This window comes from Haliotis cracherodii, unplaced genomic scaffold (genome assembly GCF_022045235.1).
Source record: "Haliotis cracherodii isolate W230 unplaced genomic scaffold, xgHalCrac1.p SCAF_5, whole genome shotgun sequence".
Lineage (NCBI taxonomy): Eukaryota > Metazoa > Mollusca > Gastropoda > Lepetellida > Haliotidae > Haliotis > Haliotis cracherodii.
This window is the reverse complement of record NW_027266308.1, coordinates 66,119,584-66,144,433: the sequence shown is the minus strand read 5'-3', so window position 1 is coordinate 66,144,433 and position 24,850 is coordinate 66,119,584. Positions and strand designations below refer to the sequence as shown.

At 40.0% G+C, this 24,850-nt stretch overlaps 1 protein-coding gene across 1 annotated transcript; it reads left to right on the top strand.

Moving 5' to 3' along the window:
- The first annotated feature begins 1,014 nt into the window (after nt 1-1,014).
- On the top strand, nt 1,015-24,632 carry LOC139443839 (uncharacterized). Its single transcript, XM_071224741.1, has 17 exons — nt 1,015-1,345; nt 3,027-3,143; nt 3,918-4,181; nt 8,687-8,825; nt 10,346-11,519; nt 12,288-13,485; nt 14,356-15,764; nt 15,939-16,632; nt 16,787-16,903; nt 17,449-17,762; nt 17,857-17,964; nt 18,231-18,387; nt 18,496-18,679; nt 19,950-21,553; nt 21,680-22,963; nt 23,090-23,596; nt 24,364-24,632. The coding sequence occupies exons 1-17, from the start codon at nt 1,015-1,017 to the stop codon at nt 24,630-24,632; spliced, it is 9,870 nt and encodes a 3,289-aa protein (XP_071080842.1).
- The last annotated feature ends 218 nt before the right edge of the window (nt 24,633-24,850 follow it).

Sequence of the window (24,850 nt, the reverse complement as noted above, 5' to 3'; positions counted from 1 at the left end):
CTAATCACTGTCCAAATACAATGCAATGAGCTTCTACCGAATATTTACTGAAACTATCAAAAAATACTACTACTACTACTACTACTACTACTACTACTACTACTACTACTACTACAACTACTGTCAATGGATCAGTATGCACTCAATGTTCATTCATCTCCCTGGGGAGATAACAGCCACATTACCATCTCATCCTACACAAACGATGTAATGCAGTTTCAATCATTGTTTCACAATAAAAAACACAGCCATATAACACAATACATAGCTTTGAAAAATCATATCCTCTGTATACACAATCCTACATGAGACTCATATATTTAAACTGACCATGACTGCCCAAGATACCCCTGACCTCCATATTGTTATACCATTGACTCCCAGCCATGCCCAGTCACGCTTTCGTGAATCTAAGCTGTTCCTATGGTAATACCTGACGGTATCTGACAAAAAACCCTCCCACTGGCTCAGCTCATTAGCCACACCATAATATAAGTAATAAAATATATTTAACATAAACACATTTATCCGTGATCTTGGGTGTAGGTGAAACTATTTTCAGTTATTCGATGCTATGTAGTTAACAGGCTAACATAATCCTACGTTAACCCATGAAATATATTTAGTACTCGTGCGCATGGGTCTGCTCTAAGACGCAAATCACTTGATATGTAAGAGGCATAAATTAAACTGACATGACAACAGAAAACAATTGGAGTAAAAGTCAATAATAGTTCCAAATACAAGGAAATAATTCTGATCGTTAAGGCATGGCTAAAACATTTGAAATTGACAACAGCGTCCACAGTTTCTATTTGAGGCTGTCCCTTGATTCGGTGTGCGAGTTACTGCACTAAGCCGGTAGATAAAGAGTCACACCCAGCGATCACGTGTGCTGAGGCGGCCAAAGGCCTATGCGTACAAAAGTAACAGTTAACATTTAGGGACAACAGCTATCACTCGCGTACGATTAATGCTGATTTTGACGTAACATGTGTTTCTGTCAATACTAGAATGACTCCACTTTTGATAATTTTTATTATTTCAACACTAAGTCTTGGGATAACCTCAGCCTCTCACTGTCATCCTAACTGTGGCTGGTTAACACCAGGTGATTGGAGCGAATGCAGCCGGACTTGTGGCGGTGGGTCTCAAAGTAGGACCTTGCATCTTTGCTGCGATCATGATGAGACTTTTGACAGCTGTCTACAGCGGTGCCACAGCGGTTCTTATGCAAGCGGCCCAGACGGCACCAGAGAATGCAACAAAATATGCTTCAATGGTGGTACTTATGGTGGCTGGTGCAGGTGTAGAGAGGGATGGACAGGTACATGCTGTCAGGAAGGTAAGGCGACATTTTACACTGTTTTACCGATGTAGGTATCTCAGCAACATACTGTATGACTGCTGTATTGTGAGAACAGATATTTGCTTTTGAACAATTAGTCTTGAAGCATCTGCTGTAAAATGCATATGTTATAGTGACGTTATTTCCAACCCTAAACCAAACGTTTGTCCATGTATTTTTATCATTGTCATCCAGAATCCTTCATCACTTTATATGATTGGTGGTGAGTGCGTGCGTTTGTATATACATAATGATATATATGTATGTGGGTATGGGTACACCGCCAATTTGAAAGACAATTTAAATTTTAGTGAAATCAATTTTCATTCCAGTGTCTGCACAAGAAAACTTTCCCAAATATTAATTTTCTTTTTTAAGCTGTAAAACGCAAAGACAGATGAGACTTCATCAGCAAATAATAATGAAAACACACTGATTTTGTCAGCTCTTATCTCATTTCAAAATATCTCATCGTGGTCCGTATCATAACTTTACAATACATTTCACTAACTAATTGCATGTTTTAAAAGTATTATATTACGGCTGTGATGGAATGCGTTTGACCAATTGATTTTATGTGTAATATTGATTCAATGTTGACATGTTATTACTTCAATAGATATAAAACATCAACTTACTTTGCTTACTTCCAGAATGGTGAAAATTCTATGAATAGATCACTGAAAATTAGTGATGAATCCATGTGTTGGCGAAAAGGGTAAACATGTCCTGCTCTACCAGTAGCACACATTCACCCACACAGCTTACATAAAGAGTAATTGTTTGTTGCCTAACGCCGCGCAGCAGTACTCCTGCCATACGACGGCGACTTGGGTATGAAACATAAGGGACGTTAAAGGGGAAAACAACCAAAGAGAAGAGAAATAGTGAAATTGTTTGTTTAATGGTACATGTATGTACTTTCGAACTGCTATGAATAATGATATTTTATTCAGCAAGATTAAACAGAATAAAAACATATATCAACGAGTATGTTAACCACTAAACTGTACATTATCAGTTTAATCAGTGTGGCGCTGCAGAAGATAGTGAAGGAGCACACGAATAGCCACAAGGGAATCACGGAGCACTGACATATACATTTCTTCATCTAACTAGTGAGTGGATGAGTAGGGTGTTATGGTTGTTATCTGTAATGTCTGTCTTATCATCGTTACGCAATTAATTGCATTTCCATTCAGAAAATGTCGACCATCCTCATGGTCTAGTGGTAGAGCGTCCGCCCGAAGAGCGGAAGATTGTGGTCTCGATCCACGGCTGCGTCATAGCAAAATACGTTAAAAGATGGTACTTGTTGTTACCTTTCCTGACGCTTAAGATTAATAATCTTGAAGGAGACGTTAAACCCCATTTCACTTCATCTCAGAAAATGTCTGTTTGTATGTAACCAATTTATTTTCTTACTTAGTAATTAACGTTACTCCCGTGTTTTTTCAGGTGAACAATTTACTTGTCCTGTGTTTGTGACGGTTGTCACCGGTGGGGCAGGATCGGCTCACCGTTTCGGTGACACATGGTATCGTCACTAGTTTATACTGATTGATAAACACATGATTGAGATTTAGTCAGACTCGTACAATGGACTGACTCTGCTTTATGTATAGATTGTGGAATTGGTTTTGTCGCATTTAATTAAGCATTTCGTATTACACTTCAGCTACCTGCTCCTATATCAGCAATAGATGGTGCTGGCCAGGCCACTGTTACGACGGTCTAACGACGTCTTGCGCTTGCGAGAGTGGATTCAAGAAGTCAGGAAAGTCCAAGTGTGACAGTAAGAGGGCATTCTCGAGAAGTTTTGGGTTATGTTACCAGCAGACGTCTTGGTATTCTCATATGCATTGAAGGTCTATGTGACTATGTCTTGCCTAGTAATTAATTAATTCAGTTTCTGCCTTCTTTAGACATGAGGGATTGATTGAGCGGTAAATGCATATAGGTCTAGCCGCTCACTGCTACGTTTATAAAAAAATATGAATAAACTTAGCCATAGATAGTCGTTATGTTTATGGCTGAAATGTACTGCTTGTTCAAACACAATAGGTTCAGTCATAGTCAGAAATGCATTATGTGCCATGTAGTCCAGGATCGACTAAAAAGTGAGTGAGTATGGTTTAACGAAGCTTTTAACAATATTCCACCAATATCACGGAGGGGGACACCAGAACTGGTCTTGCCATATTTTACCCATGTCGGGAATCGAATCCGGGTCTTCAGCGTGACGAGCGAACTCTTTAACCGGTAGGCTACCCGACCGCACTCCTACATACAAATGTCAACAAGCCTTGCACCAGCATACCTGACACTTATCAGTCACGTACCACTTCACGTTTCTGTCTACATCGATTGATTGTTATTGTTCAGCTATAGCGCTTTGGATATGCATCGAGTGTATTGAGGCTAGCGCAATATACGTACATATTATTATCTGAAAACATTAAGAACAACTTTGCAATAAAATTGATCATCTACACTATTGTCTCTATGCATTCAAACCATAAATACTTATCATCACAATGCATATATCCCACTTGCAATTATGTTCTAGTTAACGCCACGGCCGACCTGCTCAGCTGCAATGTTGGAATAGAAGACAGTCACGGGAACGTGGGGAACAGCACCAGCAGTGACAACAGCACTGCCTGTGACTCCATGTCAGGCGTCTTCACCAACATACAGCCTACGACAGTGTCCTTCAGCCTTACATCTGAATTTCAAAGGAAAATATCTTCCCGTCAGCCTCCGTATATCATCAGGACCCTAATCGGCATCGTGGATGGCAGGGTGATCGTTACAAAGAGGAGTCTGTCAGGTAGATACCACAATTTGTATGTACAAATGTTACGACCATCCTGTTTTAGAAGTTCTCTTCGGTGTAATCTACTTGTGTTTTTAGACGCTTGTACTGTTCTATAAAGTCGACAGTGGAACATTGAGATTAAATCACACAATCGTGTGATCTCGACATGTCCAACAACCGCGAGAACCATCCCTATCACCTGAGAAATAGTCTCACTAAGCGAGTTTAAAGTAAATAAAAATTATTTGAAATTTATAAAATAGTAATTATGGAATTTAATGGACGTAATACATATTCTCTACAGCACGTTTAGTTTCGAATGTGAGCAGAGTTAACTCCCTTCGTGCACACCCCGACAATGCCCTCAGATCACAGTATCTCTTTTCACTATTCAAGCAGTGGCTGATACAGTCGTGTGATGTTGAACGATGAAACCCCCTAATAAATAGGCAAAAAAAAGAGGCAAAATCCCAATAATGTATCAATCGTTATCTAGCAATTTCGATATCTAATGAACCTTATCATACAACATTCACACAATGTAGGCACACCCACTGTCTCTACGTCAAGAAATATATATTTAACATTAAACATATGAACTTTAAATATGTACTTGTATCAACCTTGCGAGCTACAAGTCGGATAAACCCGAACCTCTTCCATTCACAAAATGATGGTTCAAGTGTCATCAGATTTGAAGGTGTTTATTCTTATTCAAATTTCCTTTACAATATTCATTAAACTTGTTCACAACAATACATTGCTGTTCTCACATGCCGTGTCTACATCAGCATGCTTACGTTGTTATTGTAGATAGTAGTGATAAACACTGCTGACTGATCGACAACTTATGATAATCAGTCGAACTGGGCTGTTCTGTACTGTACATAATATATATGCAATGTCATTTGGTACAAAAAATATTTTCTGCCGGTAATTCAACCCGACCATCACGTGGAAAATCTTCACTGCGAATTTGTCATGGTCGAGTGAACGTCAAATACACGATGATTGTGTTTTAAACGTACATATAGATTTGTAATCAATTGTTTAGCAATGATGATAAATCTACTAAATGTTAATCAGACTTTTTTCTTGTAAACCACAATATCACATTTGAAAGTATGCAACAATTTTGTGTTTTCCGCCAAATAACCAGATAAACCGATTTTCTGATTTGTCCTGTATCAATTTGATACTTTTGCATCTGTTATTCACCTCTTCTCAATGATGATCGATTAGCAATGTCATGAAATGATATCCATTGTCAGTTTGTCAATAATAATTGTGGGATATGAGCGTAACTCTGGATGTAGTGTGGTTCAGGACAGTACTGTCATCTGTTCCATTGTCGGACGCACGTGCGAAGTTTATTTAAGTATTTCATTTCACGCCTATTTCGTGACAATTATTACGTAACTCCACAGAAGCTACACAATTACAACACAATTTGTAACCACAATCAAATATGTGATTGCATGTGTACACGGGATTACTTGTATTAAAATAATAATTTTGCAGGTAAAGAAATATACACTTCCGCATTTCTCGTTATATTTTTCTTTGTGTAAGAGAAGTAAAGAGTTGTGAGTAGTACGTGATAGGTGTAAACAGGTGTCGAGTCACTGTCTCGGATGGCTCGCTTTGCTTGAACCAAAAGATCACGATGGCAAGTAGCTAGTCATACAGACCGCGATGCACAAATATTTCATATAAGTCTATAATTGTTTTGCAAGTCTAGAATTTCAATTCTGAGAGTCTTTGTTAGGCTTGGGGCTTGCTAAACATCTTTCAAATCTTGACAAATTTGTTTTTCATCCCTAGTGTATAGGTTATGTCGGCGTAGATCCTTTAGTACCCTGATTAATTAAAGTAGTAATGCTTCACATAAAAAAGTACTTTTTGTTACAAAGGGTTGGGCTTTGGGCCAGAGAATACCCAATCTCGAGTATCCGACGTAACAGATTCTATTGAGCATAAATGCCAAAAACAGCGATATAAATTATATGGAGTGGAACAAATAACCACATGTGGTTCGTCATTTGACCTTTTCCATTTATATGTCCATATGTAAATACCATTATGTTCATATGTTAAGGGTCCCGTGAAGATTCCGGGTTAAACTGGTATTCAGCAACACATGCTTGTTGCAAGTGTTGACTAACGGGATCAGGTGGTCAGGCTCGCTGACTTGGTTGATGCATATCATCGTATCCAAATTGCCTGGATCGATGCTGATAATGTCAATCACTTGATTGTTTGGTCCAGACTCGATTATTTACAGACCGCCGTCGAATAGATGGGATATTGCTGAGTGCGGCGTTGGACAAAACAACAAACAAATCAAATGTTAAGGGTCTCCTCGTTGTCTCTATTTGTGCTTTTGGCTCTTTTATCTGCAACAGGTTATGACGTATAGCCTAAAGTGTTTCTATGACACCAGAGAGCCAGGTTCAAATTCATGTCATGATTTAAAGATCCGTTTTGTATAATATTATTTTATGTCAGGATATTGCAGAACGTAGTAGGAACCAGAGTACTGACACACTTTTTAAATGTTCGTTCTACAGCCATCTACGAAAAATACACACATCCCTTCAAACTATGACGTGGAAATGGCTCTGTATATATGAATATAAGAAAATATCATTTCAATGTCAACACTGATTCAGAGAATGTACCACAGTCATGAAGCTTTTAAGTATTAAGAAAGCATAAACATAGTTTACACAATTTCTTCAGTGAGGAGTTTTCTACAAATTGTGTTTTTTTACCTTTTGTACAGTAACTTCAAAATCGCATTTTGACACACATATATGTACACAATGATCTGAGTAAAATAATGATTCATTCAACATTAGTATGTGCTGACATTTTATTAATGTCCATTCATACAGTCATGGGGTGGGTCAGCATTGTTAGCTCTGCTAACAGTTAATTAACTGTTTGACTTTTAAATAAAACTTACATTGGTAATAACAATTTATGTCATTATGTTAACTAGCATGATAACACAGCAGAAAGGCATAGCGCCTACACGTAATCAAACACAACTGAAAACTGGAGGAACACGCGTTATTGAAATGGTCTGTACTTATGGAAAAGTGAATGTTGAAGTAAATGAAACGAAGACGCAACGAAAATTATAACGAAATCATAACAGACATATATATCATAATACAACTGAACATATAATGCAGTCCCATTGGCAGGCTGATATTGTGCATCAAGTGTTTCGGGGCTCCACCATTTCCTTCGGTTTCACCAGTTTCCAACACCAACATGCATCAGAGTTTAACACTGACACCATGGCACAAAATGCATCAAATGCATCAAAATGAAAAATTGTAGTCTCATGCAAAGCAAACTCCTATGAGTGTACAACAAATGATGTCTATCAACTGTTTGCTCCATTCCCTCTTTTGTTAGATATATACACTTCAAATTCAGTGGCTAGTCCATGGTCAGCGCTTCATGTTACGCATGTTGCATAATTAAGGTCAGCCCCGTGGGTTTTGATCTTTCGAAGCAGGCGTCTTTTAAAGTGAACAGGGTCCATAAGAACGTATTTGCTATACACTGTATATATTTATGTATGGGCATAATCATGGAACTTGATAGAAGGGCTTTGCCTAAAATCAAATATGGCTTGAAACACTGAATCTATTAATAGCAACCACTGCATTTTGCATGGACATTTTGCATGGACAACATGTCTGTCTCCCAGACCCAAGAGAATAAATTAAATAAAAGGAATCCAACTCAATGCTAGAATGATTTGGCATGTAGAGATTTAAGCATTAAACTAAGCAGTGTTCTGGTATCTATTTGAATTTCATTATCAAATGAAATGAAATCGAGTACGCGTAGTAGATTAGCAAAATCGAACTAGGAAGCAAAAAATGTGCCTAGAATTGTAGAATTCAGTATTTCAACTAAAAGCTACGAGCACGCGGGAAAACGGCATGTGATCTAACACGCGAGAGCTGATAATTAAAGCTTGGTTAGAATGCATCCAAAATCCCGTTTTTTTCGTTCAGTGCCCATATCCGATGAAAAGGGACGCTTTCGTGTTTGCAGTGTTACATGCAGCAGAAATTCGGAGGCACAGAACAAGTTGTAGAAAAGCTACATAAGATGTCAGTGGTCTCGAACTGTGAGACATTGGCAGCAACGTGATTGGTCAAGGACACAACAACGAGAGCAGGTTGAACTTGTTCCATGTTATAGTCGGATGAGGTTGTGAACGATTGGCTCTTGTTTGCATACAAGGGATAACACTTTCTTTGGTGCCTCACTCCGGCAGCGTGGGTTCAAATCCCAAACATGACTCAAGCCCCAAAAAGAACGTGATTCTGTACTTTACTAAGAAAGTTTTATCCCAAATATAACATTTGTTACATTTGACCACTTTCTAAATGGCATTCAAGACCTACCCGGAGTTACTGAATGTCTGCTCCAATACTTGAATCCTTAACCTGCCTAATACCCTTTTTCTCCTTTTCCATTTGTCAAAGGTTTGGAACATACTCTATCATCAAACACATTGAGAGGGGGTGGTGACTGTACCAAGGTCCTCTCATCAACTGAACCTTCAACACATATGTCTTGCGTAAGAGTATTGAGTGGAACATCTTCCCTACAGAATGGAGAACGGTTAGTTTTCTTAAGAATTAATAAGGTATCAGGTACTACTTAAATGTTTAAACTTAGGCTTAGGCTAACTTACTGCTGCAATAACATTATAAATACAATTGGTAAGAAGAAAATACACATGTGATAATCTTTATATCCAGATTCATATGTCACTGACGTGTCACTACCATGCTGATGCATGGGGGACGATTGTACCTTATGATACTTTTGAGACATAACATCCTTATCAATTCTACAAAACAGTCATATTGAGTATTGCCCACAGTCTGGTTATTCTGAACATATCAGCGGTGGCGGTGTTATATGGACATAATCATAGTAATTTGACAAAATACATTGAATGTGTGCGTGTTAAGTATGTAATTTTACATGCTGTTATGGACCATTATTATGTTATGTCACCTGGAATTGAAATTAAGAAACAGACCAATCTAGGCATCAACTTCATTGTGTATAATCACGATTGTCATTGTATAAAGTGTGTATGAATACCTCTGAAAGAGTCACCTTCATGTTATGAAGTGAATCTTATAAGGCAACCTCTGATTGAAAGAGACGTGTCCTCCTTTTACATGCTCAAAAAGCTGTGCCACTAAACTTTAATGCTAATTTCTAAGATACTTCGCAAAAAGATCAAAGGCGCCGTCTTTACTGTACACTTTTTGAGTCACGTCATAGCACTGTTCAAATTACCTCCCCCGTCATGAAACGTATCCTTGGTAACATTGTTCTTTCATTACTGTCATACAACATGGCGCATCCACATCCATTTTTGGTGAAAAGGTTTCTTTCAACGTGTCGAAATTTTTAATATCATTACCTGGGAAGAAATAAGGCAAGATTATGTCTACCATCTCTAATGCCACTGTGTCCGTCTACCATATCTTAGACAACGGTGTTCGCGCCACAGCAGTCGCAAAATTGTCCTAGGCGGGCGTTCGTGCCCTACGAATTATGTATGTCTCTCAGGACATTGGAATGAGCAATCCTTGAAAAGTTTCATAAACACATGTTCACCTGTTACTCAGCTTAAGGTATTTAACAATATACGGCAGTCAAACAAAACGGCTTCTGTGGTTCATCCTGTAAGCTCAATAATTCATGTCTCACAGTTGCTGCAGTCTGCTAACATTAGTGGCAGTAACAAAGATGCAACTTCTACAACAGAAAGCACATAAATTCCCAATAACCAGCGACACCAAACTTCGTCCATTTTCACATGTTAGCTTGGCCACACAATGCACAATGCACGTTTTGATTCACGTGGTAAACTTGAAGCAATTTAATATAAAACCGGATAATGAAATTGACCTATTTAAGTAATAAACAACCCATTTTAGTGATGTTGTATTGTGTTTAAAACGTAAATTTCTCTTAACGTAAGGGTACAATTAGGTTGAACAGCTGATCAGTTAGCCCTGCTCGTGAAGTTTCAATTTAGGGCACCGCTCATTACAGGTTTCCTTTTAACACCGCGGATGTTGTGAAAATGGCATTGTATAAAGTTCATATACTTTCAGGTTATGTGCAGTGATGAATGTTTACTCTGGAGGAGCATTTTATTACCGTGCCTCTACCTGGCATCATCTGGACACAGAGAAGTTCACGCCAATTCTCAAAACAAAAACTATTTGCTTCAAGTATGACAGTATTTCTCCTGTTCACTGTAAAGGAGATTCAAGGTTCCCATGTCACTCTGCTAGTCCCCTCCTTTTATCCGCCAGAACCACTAGATCTCCTAACATCACTTTAGGAATTTCAGGATGGGTTGACCCCTACGCAGAACATGGGGCACCAGAACAAGCCTCAGGCGTGAAGTACTACAAGGTGGACGTTTATGGTATGAAACACCTGGATCTGAACACACAGGTTGTGGACTTTGATAGACAAGTATTCACATCAGGCAACCTGACAGGAAACAATGTCAATATTACAGTCCCACTGCCTGCAGAAACTGCCATGTATGTTGCATATTTGGAAGTCCATGATGTTGCTGGAAATGTCCAATATGCGCGACGTTTTGTGTTGTATGATAATACATCTAAACTTGAGGTTAATACAACTGGAGTATTGAGGGTCACATCTGCGTCAATGGACACCAAATATACTTGGCAAATTCACCATGGGATCATTCAGTTAGATTGGAACGAACGTTATCATAATGATCATTACATAACGAATGATTATTTTTGTCATGTGAAACCAGACACAGCCAATGCTATATCAGGTGTATATGATCAAGTTACAGGCATTTTACCTGTCATGGGTACTGTGAATATCCACGGTATCACACGTTTCAAATATCAATGGCGTCTCAACAATGGTTCAAAAACGTTGTGGGATTCCGTTCCTGATTTTACCAACCAGTCTTTGAGTCTCAATCTGAACCTGACAGATGGTGAAACATATGAATTCTGGATTCAGGCCCAGGACATTATGCTGAACACAATAGTGGAGTCTGTTGTGGTGCATATAGACAGGAGTGTGGCTGATATTGCTGATACCTGGCTGGTGAGAGATCGAACGAGTCAGATATACGTCCACAACAACACAGATCTTTCGACGATGGTTGTTGAGTTTCGAGCATGGGATGTCCACAGTGGGATCACATCTGTGCTATGGGCGCTTGGGACAACTAATGCGGCATCAGATCTCGGGAACGGGGCGCTTCCTGTCAGGAAACTAGATGATCAGGTAATGCAAATTTGTCAATGTGGAAACAAATGAAATGGGATTTATATAGTGAAATGTTTTTTCATGGGATTCATATTCATTTTATCTTGAGTTTCATTCATATTTATGAAATCGACATTGCCTTATTTGGCTCTTTCATGCATTTCCGTAACCAGGCAGATCAGATGTGTTAATGCAAATAATAATGGGCCATTTATATTGTGCATATTTCCACACCACACAGGGGCATGCTCAAAGCGCAATTATTACCCAAGTCACCTGATAAGTGTTCACTCAACAATTATTCTCGGCTCCCTGGGGAGTATACAGTCAAAACTGCCTGTTAGGCTCAGAAGGTTAAAAACCACATTGCCATCTCATCATACCGGGTACCCATCCAAATGCAGGGTGAACACATGCACATTTCGAACTAAGTCACTTGCCCAAGGAGACACCACATGTTTTACATGTTCTTCAGTTAGGGGCAGGACCGAAGCCCTAGAAACTCTCAGGAGCCAATCTGCTGAAACGCAGTCACCCATTCAAGGACTCAATCGACGTTCCTTAACTTCACCTGACATGTGACCTGTGCGCTGTGCATAGGACCATGTGTCACCATGAAATGGGAAAACATCTCTGTCCGTGTCTGTCGTGGACATTTTCTCAATGTACATACATCACATCAGACAACATATGGGGCATCTCAGACATCCCGTATATTCAAAACTACATAATTTGTATCTTCTGTAGGTAACATGTCTAAGCTAATCGATATATTTCTGGTTTCAGGTGGACTGTCCGAGGGGGCCAGATTGTTACTGCCCATCTGTTGGGCCTTGTGGATTCCAGAATTATACACTGAACTTAGGCAGCACCAGTCTTAAAGCCAACAATACCAATACAGGACAACACAACAGAGAGTATTACTTCACCCTCTCGATAACCAATGGGGCCATGCTAAAGAGTTTTGCTCACCTAGATGTGCTGGTTGATGAGTCTCCTCCTCGGGTTGGCATTGTTCAAGAGGGAAGCATTGACGGTCCAGACATAGATTACACCAGTGAGGGACATGTACAGATCAGTTGGCAAGGTTTCATAGATCATGAGAGTGGTATCCGATATTACATCGTAGGGTTAGCAGACAGATGTCTTACAATTCATGAATTGAAGCAAACAAATGCCAGTCATAACATCATTCAAAAAGCAACAACTGAAAGTTTATCCCTAGTTTTCCCAACAGAAGGTAGATATTTTACTTCACTTGTTGCCGTTAACAATGCTCTAGATTCTTCTGTTGTTATTTGCTCAGATGGCATTACATTTGATCTCTCTCCCCCGATCATTGTAAACATCAGTCTCCACCAGGCAGCTTCTCTTTCAAGTCTCCATTGTATTGGTAATCACATATGGCTAATCAACTCTAACATGACAATGGCTAAGCTTCCAATGGTGACACGGTGCCTTAAACGATGCCATGATTACAACACAGACAGGAATTTGCGTTTTCCTATAGTACATGCAGGTTACATAAACAATGAGACAGCCGATAATCTGTGTAGGGATCTACCATATCTGAATGAGAGTGTAATGTATGTGCCGTTTCACAAGCTTGTTCTGAACTGGAGCATAATTGAAAGTGAAAGCCAGATTCGCGATTCCTTCATAGGGTTTGGGTATGATGTGTCCACATACAGCAAACCAGATCTGGCCGACTATAAACCTACCCATAGGAAAACAAGTTTCCACAGTCATGAAACTGGTTTTGACAGTGGGACAGAGTTTTACATATTTATCAAGACTGAAAACAAGGCTGGTGTCTCGTCAGTGGCGACACTCGGTCCTGTGATGATAGATGACACCCCTCCAGATGTACACGGGACACTTGTACCAGAGATAGTTGGGGATCGTGTCAGAGTCACCTGGACTAATCACACATTCTCTGATCCTGAAGAACTACATCAGCAATTCACAGTTACATATCGAGCAGGTAAGCATCAGGTGCAGGTTTGAACGTACATCTCAAAATAGGTTGATGCATGCTATTGTATCCCAATTGCGTGGATCGATGCTCATGATGTCAATCACTAGATTGTCTGGTCCAGTCCCGATTATTTATAGATCGCCGTCATATAGCTGGAATATTACTTAGAGCGGCGTTAAACAACACACAAACAAACAAACAACATCTCAAAATATGGGCAGAGTTTGACCTCAATACATTTGTCCCCCACAAATGGCCACAACATTGCTTCAGTGTTGTTGCAATGGTTTGTCTGTATTAACTTTGGCATTAACCTAGAAACATCTCGAGAAATATTTAGCAACATAAAATATGACTTTCGTCACATTCTGTTTTAATATTGAAAACAATGAAGAAACTCAACTTTTGAATAGCTGAGGTAACTGGCCCAGGACCACAATGTGATTTGGATTTATTAATAGAAAGGATTAGACTATCATTTTTGCACTGTTTTGAAAAAAAAAAACACCAAAAAACTTTCCTTAAAACCAGCAAAAGTGATTATGACCATGTTCCAAGAGAACTGAAACGTTTGTAGGATATGTACAACATCATTAGGTAATTTCAAGAACATTTGAGAAGAAATCAAATTTAAGTAAGTACTTTAATAAGTGTGTTTTAGTCTACACTCAAATGTTGACCATTGTTGGCAATGTTTTAAGAACACTATTTCAATTTCAAAATGTACCAAGTTACTATTCATCAATGTATATATAAAGTTCTTCTCTGGTTGCACAGAAAAATCGGATGTACCTGCAAGAAACTGTGTCTTGGTGAAATGTGTCACAAGTCATTTGATAACTGCATAGTATAGAGTTTGTATGATGTTTCTTACAGTTATGGATCAGGACTATGTGACACCAATCCTGCAGAGTCCTTCTGGGGCAAGTAAGGTGTGTAAAGCTGAGGGGCATGCTGGCTGTATTCAGTATCCACTGGTTCCCCTGCAGCACCAGGACTCAGAACTCGGAAAGACGTGTCTCTTTGAGTTGTATGTTTACAACTCAGCAGGCCACTTTACTACTGTAAGAACTGACTCAATCCGTCTTCCATCGCTGTTCCCTCCTGGTCCTGCCGTGGTCGTTGATGTAGATCCTTCGGATGTAGACTCCTTGATAGACGTGGACTTCTACCAGCAGTATTCTGCTTGTGCTCACTGGTTTGGATTCAAGCATCACAGAAACGTTACCTTTGAGATCGGCATTGGGTCAGCAGCTGGTATGGATGATGTGGTAGGGTTTACAGGTGTCACTGGGATGGATACCCTCACTGCCTGCATTAACTCGTCCTCTCTGAAGTTGTTTGCAAGGTACTTCACATCAATACGAGCTAAATGTTCAGGTGGAGAGACTGTTTCATCGTCAGATGGATTTATGATTGTGGCAGATGCCCCAAATTCCATCTCTGTTTTTGATGGTCCGACATGTGAACTGAATGAAGAGATGTTGGTTAACGATCTTGATTTACATAACCTTTCTCACCATATGATCGTTAACGTTACATTCGACAAGCCACTGCATCTTGGACATCACTATAGTGCTGTAGTTAAAAATATCACTACCTTAAAAGGATTCACATTTCTGTCCGACGATGTATTCACCACTGGAAGCAACCTGATAGATAATTCAACTTATCATGTTCAGTTTTTTCCTCTTACAATAATTCCATATTTCCAACTGAGTTTATTAAATGGAAGCAGTTTAAACATTTATATGTACAGATGTGTTCAGGATGTTGATTACCAGGTCTCAACGGCATCCTACACACTGCATTGGCAGGCTAATGGTGAATACCTGAATTTTGCCACCCATTATCATCTCCGCCTACTGCAAAGGACATGTAACAATGAATCTTCAGAAACCTGTGTGAACATCATCAGAGAAACAACGGTAAGAGCAGGAAGGGACACGGCACATTTAACTGATCTAAATCTGAAAACTGGACAGCATTATTTAGCTTCTATATCGCCTTGCTATGGACACATCTGTCTCTCAAGTGAATTGTCTGATGGCGTGATGATATCTGTACTTCCTGTGATTGGGAATATCGTCTCTGTAATACAGGATGAATCTGGAGATTGTACAAATATATCTGTTGAGGTAGCAAGTTTTGAGTGTGGAGAGTCTCGAAATATATCACGGAGCTGCGCCATGCAGTGGGCAATCATCAAGTCAGAATCTGATTCCAGTCCAGTTACAACGTGGATGCAAGTCGACCCTGCCTCTTTCAATGTCAAGGTAGATAAGGCATTAAGTCTGATTGTATATAATTGATATTTCAGTTACAAACAAACTATGCAAAATGCATATGCACATGACATATCTTAACAATCTGTGACTAGATTTAATATATCATAAGTCATATCTCATTATGAAAAAGTTAATATTGAATTGTTGACAAAGTATTTCTTCTGATTTCAGACATCAAGATGCCTGAGGCTGCCAATCCACTCTTATCAAAAGCTGTTTACTTGTGTACGAGTGTTCTGCCCATCGGGGCAGTTTGGTTCTAAATGTGTGGAGCTGACATTGAACCCATATGCTCAGTCTTACAGTGAGCATGCACTGTTTGAACTACCAGCCGATGATCAACGTCTGGCTAATGTCGGGGATATTCTCCACAGTGAACGTCTTGGCACAAGGTTAAAACTGCTGCATGAGCTAGATGTTGACTTCATCAACCGCAACAGCAGAGTGAGTTCTATCATCACCAATACAGCTGGGCGTAACATCACATGGTTTATCATGAAAGGCATTCAACATGTTCCAGTGTATGACTGTGACTCGGATAAATCATGCCTGGCATGGCAATTTACACAAACTGGATTTGTCAGGTTCGGCTGGATAGACTTTGACGATGCTGAATTCAATTACATCTGTGCCAATGTCAGTGGAAATAAGGAAAAGGAATCAAGATTGGCTTTTACCATTTGTGGAAATGGATTTGTGATGGACAAGACTCCTCCTGTAGCAGGTTCTGTCAGTGTAACCAACACAGTATCAGGCTTTATCACTGATTCTTCACATATGTCCATCACATGGTCCGGATTCTCTGACAAGCAGCCAGATGGAGTTTTCTACGCCCACGCCATAAAATCATATTCAATTGCAATAGGTATGAAGCTGTTGAAATATTTTAAACATACTCAGTTATATATTTCATCTAAGGGAGAATGCAATGAATGGGAATGATAGTGGTGAAATAAAGTTCTATTCTATGTTGTCTGTTTGCATTTGAATAAAGTTTAAAATTGAACTTATGTTTGTAGGGAACTATCCTCATGGTCAAAATGTCAAGCCATGGACAAAGATTGGTGAACGCACATCATTTCAAGCAGAGGGGCTTTCCATCAAGACTGGGGAAGTGTACTATGTGACCATCAAAGGTGATTATACTGAAGGAAATAATAGCCATATACCTTTTACATTGTATGATTTGTTTGTTTGTTGTTTAACGCCGCATTCAGCAATATTCCAACTATATGGCGGCGGTCTGTAAATAATCGGGTCTGGACCAGACAATCCAGTGATTGACATCATGAGCATCGATCCACGCGATTTGGATCGATAACATGCATCAACTAAGTCAGCGAGCCTGACAACCCGATCCCGTTAATCACCTCGTACGACAAACATAGTCGCCGTTTACAGCAAGCATGGGCTGCTGAAGACCCATTCTACCCCGGTCTTCACGGGTCCCATTCTATGATAACACCTTTATCATAAGTATGTGTTTATGAACCACGATCTAATAGCAATGATAAAAGATCTTCGCGAAAACGACAATAAAACAAATCCGACAGTTCGACAATCTTGCAGAAATTCATAAAACTGTATAAGAGGTCACTTTAGAATAAGCTTTAGTCAGGAACATTATATCATTTGTGCATGTATACGCAGAACACCTAATCCATCAAACTGATTTTTTCAGCTGAAGATCATGTCGGTCATATCACAGAGAGTATTTCTCCTGAAATAGTAGCCGACCTGACTCCACCTGTGTGTGGTGAGATCCATGTTGAAGGACTGTTCCCGCACAAGAAGTTTTTGGGGACCAAGACACTTCACATCCACTGGAGAAATATCCACGACCCTGAAAGTGGCATCGAGTCCTTCCATCTAAATATGTTCACCCCAGTCAACACAGAGACGCTACATCTAAATTTTGGCACTGGAACAAAATCTACAATCATTCATATTGATGATACATTTATTGAGGGAACTCTTTATGAAATTAGAATCAAGGTAACAGTAAGAATAGTTTTATAAAGCATATTGTTGAAGCTTGAACATGACCGTTGTTGCTGCACATTTCTCTTTGTCTTTCTTGAAATTATAGGCCATCAACAATGCCCAGCTTCAATCTCTCTGCACATCCAAGGCATTCATCATTGACAACTCCCGACCACATGCTGGTGTTCTTCGAGATGGCTATGATGGCATTGAGGTGATGGTCTGTTTTAGTGTGTCACATTTCAATAAGAAAACTATAGCCCATCTCCAATGATAAATTGAATAGGCGTTTACTTCATTCACTTCACCACATGCTATTGAGGTACATTCTGCATTACATTCAGATACGTAGATTTATTGCCACTTCCCCTTTGTTTCCACTTTTATCCTTTCCGTTTGACAGATACTGGAACATCACTTGGTTTGTTTATGCAGTTTCTTACCATGTCAATAAAATTCGTCATTTGTCATTTCTCTTAGAACGAAGTAGACTATCAAACAAGTACAACGGAATTGGGCTGCCACTGGACTGGATTTGACGACCCTCACTCAGGGATCCAGGGCTACAGAATAGGACTTGGAACTTCACCTGGGGTTTTGGATGTTCAGCCTCTTCTGTCTGTTGGACTTCGGACAAGTACGTATAGAACACCAAAGTTGTTCTAATTAACTGTTAATGTATTACATAGCTTCTGTTTACATGTGAACACACATGAGAGTATAATGTATGTGAATAATGTTTCAGGTTACAACTGGACACATGCCTTCAACCCTGGAGTGAAGTATTACAGCACAGTAGAGGCGTGTAACAATGCAGGGCTCTGTGTTACTGCATCTTCTGATGGCGTTGTTATGGATGGATCCTCTCCTGCAGCTGGTGTTGTTATTGTCGGTCACACTGACACTCATAACAAATATCACGGTCACAGGTGAATTGTTTCGAAAACATTTATAGTGTATCAAGTGAGATAATTATTGTGTCAACTATATATTCACTCATGGTTATCATCAAATGCATCAGCCTCCCTAAACATTTTTTTACAAATGCAATTTGCAAATGACAATAAAAGTGACAAAATCCTTTGTATATTTATATGAAGTCTCTTATAAAAGCAGAGTCCATTGTACGTTTCCGACTATATCATGAGCATGTGTTCATAAATCACTATCAAAAAGTCATGGTATCGGGTATTTGCGAAAAGGTGAACGTATCCAGCCAAACGAGTGGCACTGTCATAAACACATGCAAAGGCAAGTCAATTGTTCACCTTTTAAAAGCTTTACCGAGTCCTGGAATGTTGTAACCTTGATCAAACAACTTCTGAGAAAGGGACGTATGGCGCTATTTGGATTAACTGAAGGAAGAGCATGCTCGATTGAACATGGAAAGTAAAAGGCTGGAGGAGCTGCTGCGAAAATGCTCCACATAAAGTAAAAGTTGAATGATTGAAAGCTTAAATCATCCTTCCTGTCATAAAGTCTTCTGGAGTGTTGGTCACTCTGAATCTCTACACATAGATATAAATATGAACCGGACGAGGAGGCCTCACTTGACTACTTTATTTCTAGTCCAGGGAGGTTGATGGTTATTTAACGATTTCAGATCATTGGTAAACAGAAACAGGATTCAGTAATACTTCTTGGCCAAATTACCTTGTTTTGACAATCTGAGTAAAAATTCCGATTCCTATGCATTAAAAAACCAGATCAGCAAGAATGAGGGCACAACTGGTGCCCATGGCAAAATCTACTTTTTGACTTTGCGGCTTACACCCAAATGTTACATAAATTTCACATATTGTTTTTTCAGGGAAATTCAGAGGGCATTTGCTTCTTTTTTTTGACAAATTGTCCTAAAGATAGATATTGATATCTCTGAAGATAGACATGTAAATATAGCTATGGTCACCATGTTTGGTGATAAATGTTCCATATATCAAGGAATTGTGTTTTTCGTTGAGGTTGGATTGTGGTGAACAAAGTTGAAAAATGAAATGTTTTGACCGAGTTGAACTTGGTTCTTCTCTGACATTGCAAAAACTCAAGCAAATCCTTTGAATGTTTTAGAATAAAAGAAGACAGTTTGGTTGTCTTCCCATATTAGTCACGTTTATGCACAGGGGAAAGCGTTATTGGAATTCTTATGACCGACACAACAATAAAATTATATATTTATATATTTAAATGACATCATTGCAGATCATATGTCCACAGTAAATGGGTTGGTTTTGAAGATGCAGAGACAGGAATCCATCACTTCGAGTGTTGTATTGGACAGACATTACATTCTTGTGACATTATGAATTTCACCAACACAGCCCTCTCCGATTCCTACTTGGCAAGTGGGCTGCACCTGCCGGTTTCTGTTCCTCTGTTTGTCACAGTAAGAGCGTACAACCCTGTGGGTCTGTTTGTCGAGGCTGTCTCACCCAGTTTTGAAGTTGATGACACTGCACCAAAAGCCATCGACAGACCAGTGTTCATGTCAACAGCACCAGATGGACCCGACAATATCACTATACAATGGGATAACAGTCTCCTGTATTCGAAGTGGAAGTTCATTGATGATGGCAGTCCGATACATAAGCACATACTTACCTTTAAAACATACCACGAGTCAGCAGTAGCAGTAGAACAGATTACGTTAGGACCACAGACAAATCACCTACTTATTCTACAGAAAGATAAAAGACTTAGAAATGGAGATAAATATCAACTGTCGGTGACTTCCTGTAACCGAGCAGGGTTGTGTACAACCTCACACAGCAAAGACATTCTGATTGATTCTACTTCTCCTATACTGGGAGGCTTTAAGCCACCACTAACGTGGCAAACCATGAGCATCAATGGATCCGAAGTAACGTTTGTTAATCTGACCTGGTATGGCTTTTCAGATGCAGAATCAAACATTTCATGCTACCATATAAATGTGGGAACATCGTATGAAGGCGCCGAGCTAACACATGATACAATCACAGTCAACCATGATCCATCAGTGAAAGAGCAGTCAAGCACATTCCAGCTAACACAGACACTTCATGGCGGGAAAATCGTTTTATCTATTTGGGCTGAGAATTCTGCACTTCTTCTGAGTCCCGTTGGTAAAGTTACAGTATCAGTAGTAGCAACAAATACCAGGACTAGACGTGAAGGAATACTGGAACTACAGCGCCACTCCTGTGACACACACTACTGCACTGACGACTGTACATGTGCTGTGGTTGGGCGGAAATGTAATCCACCTTCTACACCCGTAGACTGTCACGATATGTCTAATAGTACATCACACAAGCATCCGGATGTCCGAATATATCCTGGAGCCCGTAACCAATCTGGCGTCTATGCTATACCTTCTCTATCTTGTATTGCTGGACATTGGGAGACAACATTTGACATACAACGATATGAATGGAGTATGGGGCTGCTCAACGAACCATTTGGGGCTGGAATATTTACAGCTGGTGAAAGTACCTGGTATGATGTTGGAAAGAGGACTGAGACTGTTCACTGTCTGCCATATGGTCGAGCTCTTGAACATGGAGAAGACTATGTAATCTACATTAGGGCCTGGTACTCAGATTCGGAATACAGAGTCTTCACATCCCCAAGTATAAGAGTCGACCACACACCTCCTTCTGTGAGAAGAGGGAGAGCGCTGAAGGACTCAGATTCAACGTGCAACAGAGACTTTGACATCTTCCACAGCAATCAAAGTGACATAACTGCCTGTTGGCAAGGATTGTTCCAGGAAACGCAAACAAACATCGAGGAATACAGCGTCTGGGCTGGTGTTACAAAATATGGTAAGTTCAATATGTGATTGGTAAATAATAAATACTGGTCGTTTTGGAGAAATATAGCAGTTTCGTTCATATTATCATATGCGTATTTATTTTCGTAATCTCTATAACAGCTTTTATTTTATCCAGGTACAGACCTGTTGCCATATCAGAGTGTAGGCCTGACCACAGATATCTCCTTACCCGTGGTAAATATGACTCATGGTACCAAGTACTATGTGGGCATTCGCGCCATCAACTCCCTAAACATGTCTGCCACTGTCATCTCAGACGGTTTTGTGGTGGATGCAGACATTCCAGTTGGTGGACACGTCTTCAACACTGAAAATCATCGAAGTAGACTGACACAGTCTGATAACTCATCCTTCGGTGTTTCGTGGCATGGATTTCAAGACCATCACTCAAGTGTGAAGCAGTATCATGTTCACCTGAAGGAGGACAACTCATCAAATACTGTAGCTAACACCACAGTGACACTCAGGAACTCGATTGTCTTTGATGCCTTGAATCTAGAACATGGACAAGTTTACACAGCGTCTGTAGTAGCAGAGGATTTTGCAGGACATCTCAGTAACGAAGTAACATCCCTCCCCGTGTTACTTGATGCGACTCCTCCATATGGATTTGTGTGTAATAACTTCACAAATATCACAATCACCAACATGACCTATGAGAAAAATGATCTTCCATCTGGTTTCCTGAATGTATTTAAAGTTGCTTTACCTCGAGACTCTGGTTCACATTATCGTGTGAGGGTTTCCATTCAGCGTAATCATCTTAATCATGAAGAGGCTCTGTTTTCAGTGAGTGGCATCCACATCCAGATCCCATTTGTTCTGAGATATAATCACACACTGTACTGTGCTGAATACCAGTTTACACTTGATGCAGAAACTATGCCCGTCTCAGCTGTTTTAGAAGTTACTATTCAGAGTGTAGAAACCTTCCAGGATGCAAATATAGAAATGGAGCTATGCACAGACAAAGAAAGAACACAAGGGTCAGATGTAATAACAACACGACAACTTACGGCCTCACTACTAGGTATCTGCACAAGGTTGATGGACCCTGAAAGCGGCTTGGAGAACATAGAGATTGGAGTTGGTACAACACCAGGAGGGTTTCAGCTACAGACCCTTCGCCGAGCAGAAGCTGGGTTCCACCAGTTGGTGGATGTCACAGCCCCCCATGGGACGCCAGTTTATACAACAGTCATAGCTGAGAATGGTGCGGGACTGAGGACGCATTATCTTTCTGACCCCATTGTGCTCGACCATACTCCACCCACAATATCAGATGTAAAAGTCCTACTTGTTTATTCAGGTAGCAAACCTTCTGAAACAACACACGCATCGGGATCCTGGTCAACTGAAGACAAAGAATCAGGAATTGATACATGCTGGTGTGCTCTAGGTACAGTTTTTGTTGTAGTATATTCCATATATTTACTTGTGTATGCCAATACTATGCATAGTATTCCGTGTTAGCTATGTGTGTCATGACATCATATGGTTCTGAAAACGTGATATGTGTTTTTAGGTCACACGAGGCTGGCATCTGATCTCCATAGCTGGGTTACTTCCGAGAGTGGTACATCATGCCAGATACCTGTTCCACATCCATCCCATGGGCTCAGACTGTACATGAACATTCAGTGCACCAACAACGTGGAATTGGGCTCGATTGACGCATCAGACGAACTACAAATTCTCTTCAGACCACCATCGGCTGCTGGTAGCAGTGTTGGCTTTGTGGTGCAGAACAGCTACAGCCAGCATGGGAAAGATGTGCCACAATCTATTATGTCCTCTCTTGCTTTTCAGTGGACATGGCCAGACCGGGAGTCCGTCAGTCACTACCAGTGTCGGGTAACAGGTATTGAGGTATGGACGAACACCACCTTGAGGTACTGTGAGATGTCAAGCATGCAGCTGAAGGATGGGGAGAACTATACAGCAATGGTTCGAGCTGTAAACATGCGCCAGCAAATCAGTGAAGTAATATCAGCTTCAGTGGCTACAGACAGTTCAGCACCAGTACTGACAGGTACCGTTGAACCTTGTACCGTCACTACATATAGTGCCAACACTAATCGTGCGATGGTAGCTAAGCATATGTTCCATTTTTAGAATTTAAGTATTCTGACTGAAGTAAATAGAGAATCTGACCCGAGTGTCTTTTGTCCGCGTGTCCGGCAAGCCTCAAAGCTTTTCCACGTTTATCAACTCATGTTGATATATTTGATATCAAAAGACACTAGGTTGAGATTTTATTTATGATCCAACATCATTCTTCCAACTTTTTCAATTTGTAGACAGTAATATGCAGGGTTAGAAACTAACAGTGTTTGTCCACTAGTCCCCATAATGATAACATATAGCAAAACCCTTAAAATTGGCCAATTTCTACTAGTCCTTAGGATACCTTTACCTTTGGGCATTTTTGAAAGGCCTGCACTATTAATGCCAATTTCTCACGCTGAATATGCAGTGGCTTAAGTGTAAAACGTACTACTAACAGCTTCAGTCACAAAGCCATTAGTGATGTCATTTGATTGTGATGCCATGGTAACTAATGACATCACAATGGTCTGCAAAGCATTGTGATGCATTTTCATTGCAGCGATATCTACAATGTAGATATCGCTTGGTCTCACCCAAGAGATATCTCCTGTGGGAGCCAGTTTTGGATGATAAATTACCATACACACATTTACAATGACATGAATACACTATTTTGAATTTACACATCATACACCCTGAAGACAAAATAACATTCGTCTCTATCAGTTTCATTCATGTTTATACACACAGGAAGGAACGCATTAGTTCATTGGAGCTCGGACAGTGTGACGGTATCCTTTGGAGATGTGTTTTATCCCAGAAGAAACCACCTCACCTACACCATCAGTGTGGGCTCCAGCATGGGCTACAGCGACTACATGCATCTGTACACTACACGTCACACTGACGTCACAGTCAACGTGCCGGACACCACATCAGAGATTCATGCCACAATAACAGCCCAAGCACCTGTTGGCACATATGAATCCTATTCCGGTACTTTCACAAGGAAGTACTAACCGAGTTATTTCAGTGAATAGTTGATTTATATTGAACATATATTCTAACGACGCGTGCTGGAACAAGTAATATTAATATTACATAGATTTTGATATTTTTGTTTTATTGTAATATGGTTGCTGTTCATAGTATGTTCCGCCACACTACCATGTACTCGCTTATATTTATATAACATATGTTGTAAAAAATATCCTCTTGATCAATGAAGAAACGCATA

Coding starts and splice junctions, on each gene's coding strand:
- LOC139443839 (XM_071224741.1), top strand. CDS start 1,015: ATGACTCCACTTTTGATAATTTTTATTATTTCAACACTAAGTCTTGGG. Junction 8,826..10,345: donor TCCCTACAGAATGGAGAACG/GTTAGTTTTCTT, acceptor ATATACTTTCAG/GTTATGTGCAGTGATGAATG. Junction 23,597..24,363: donor TTCAGCACCAGTACTGACAG/GTACCGTTGAAC, acceptor TTATACACACAG/GAAGGAACGCATTAGTTCAT.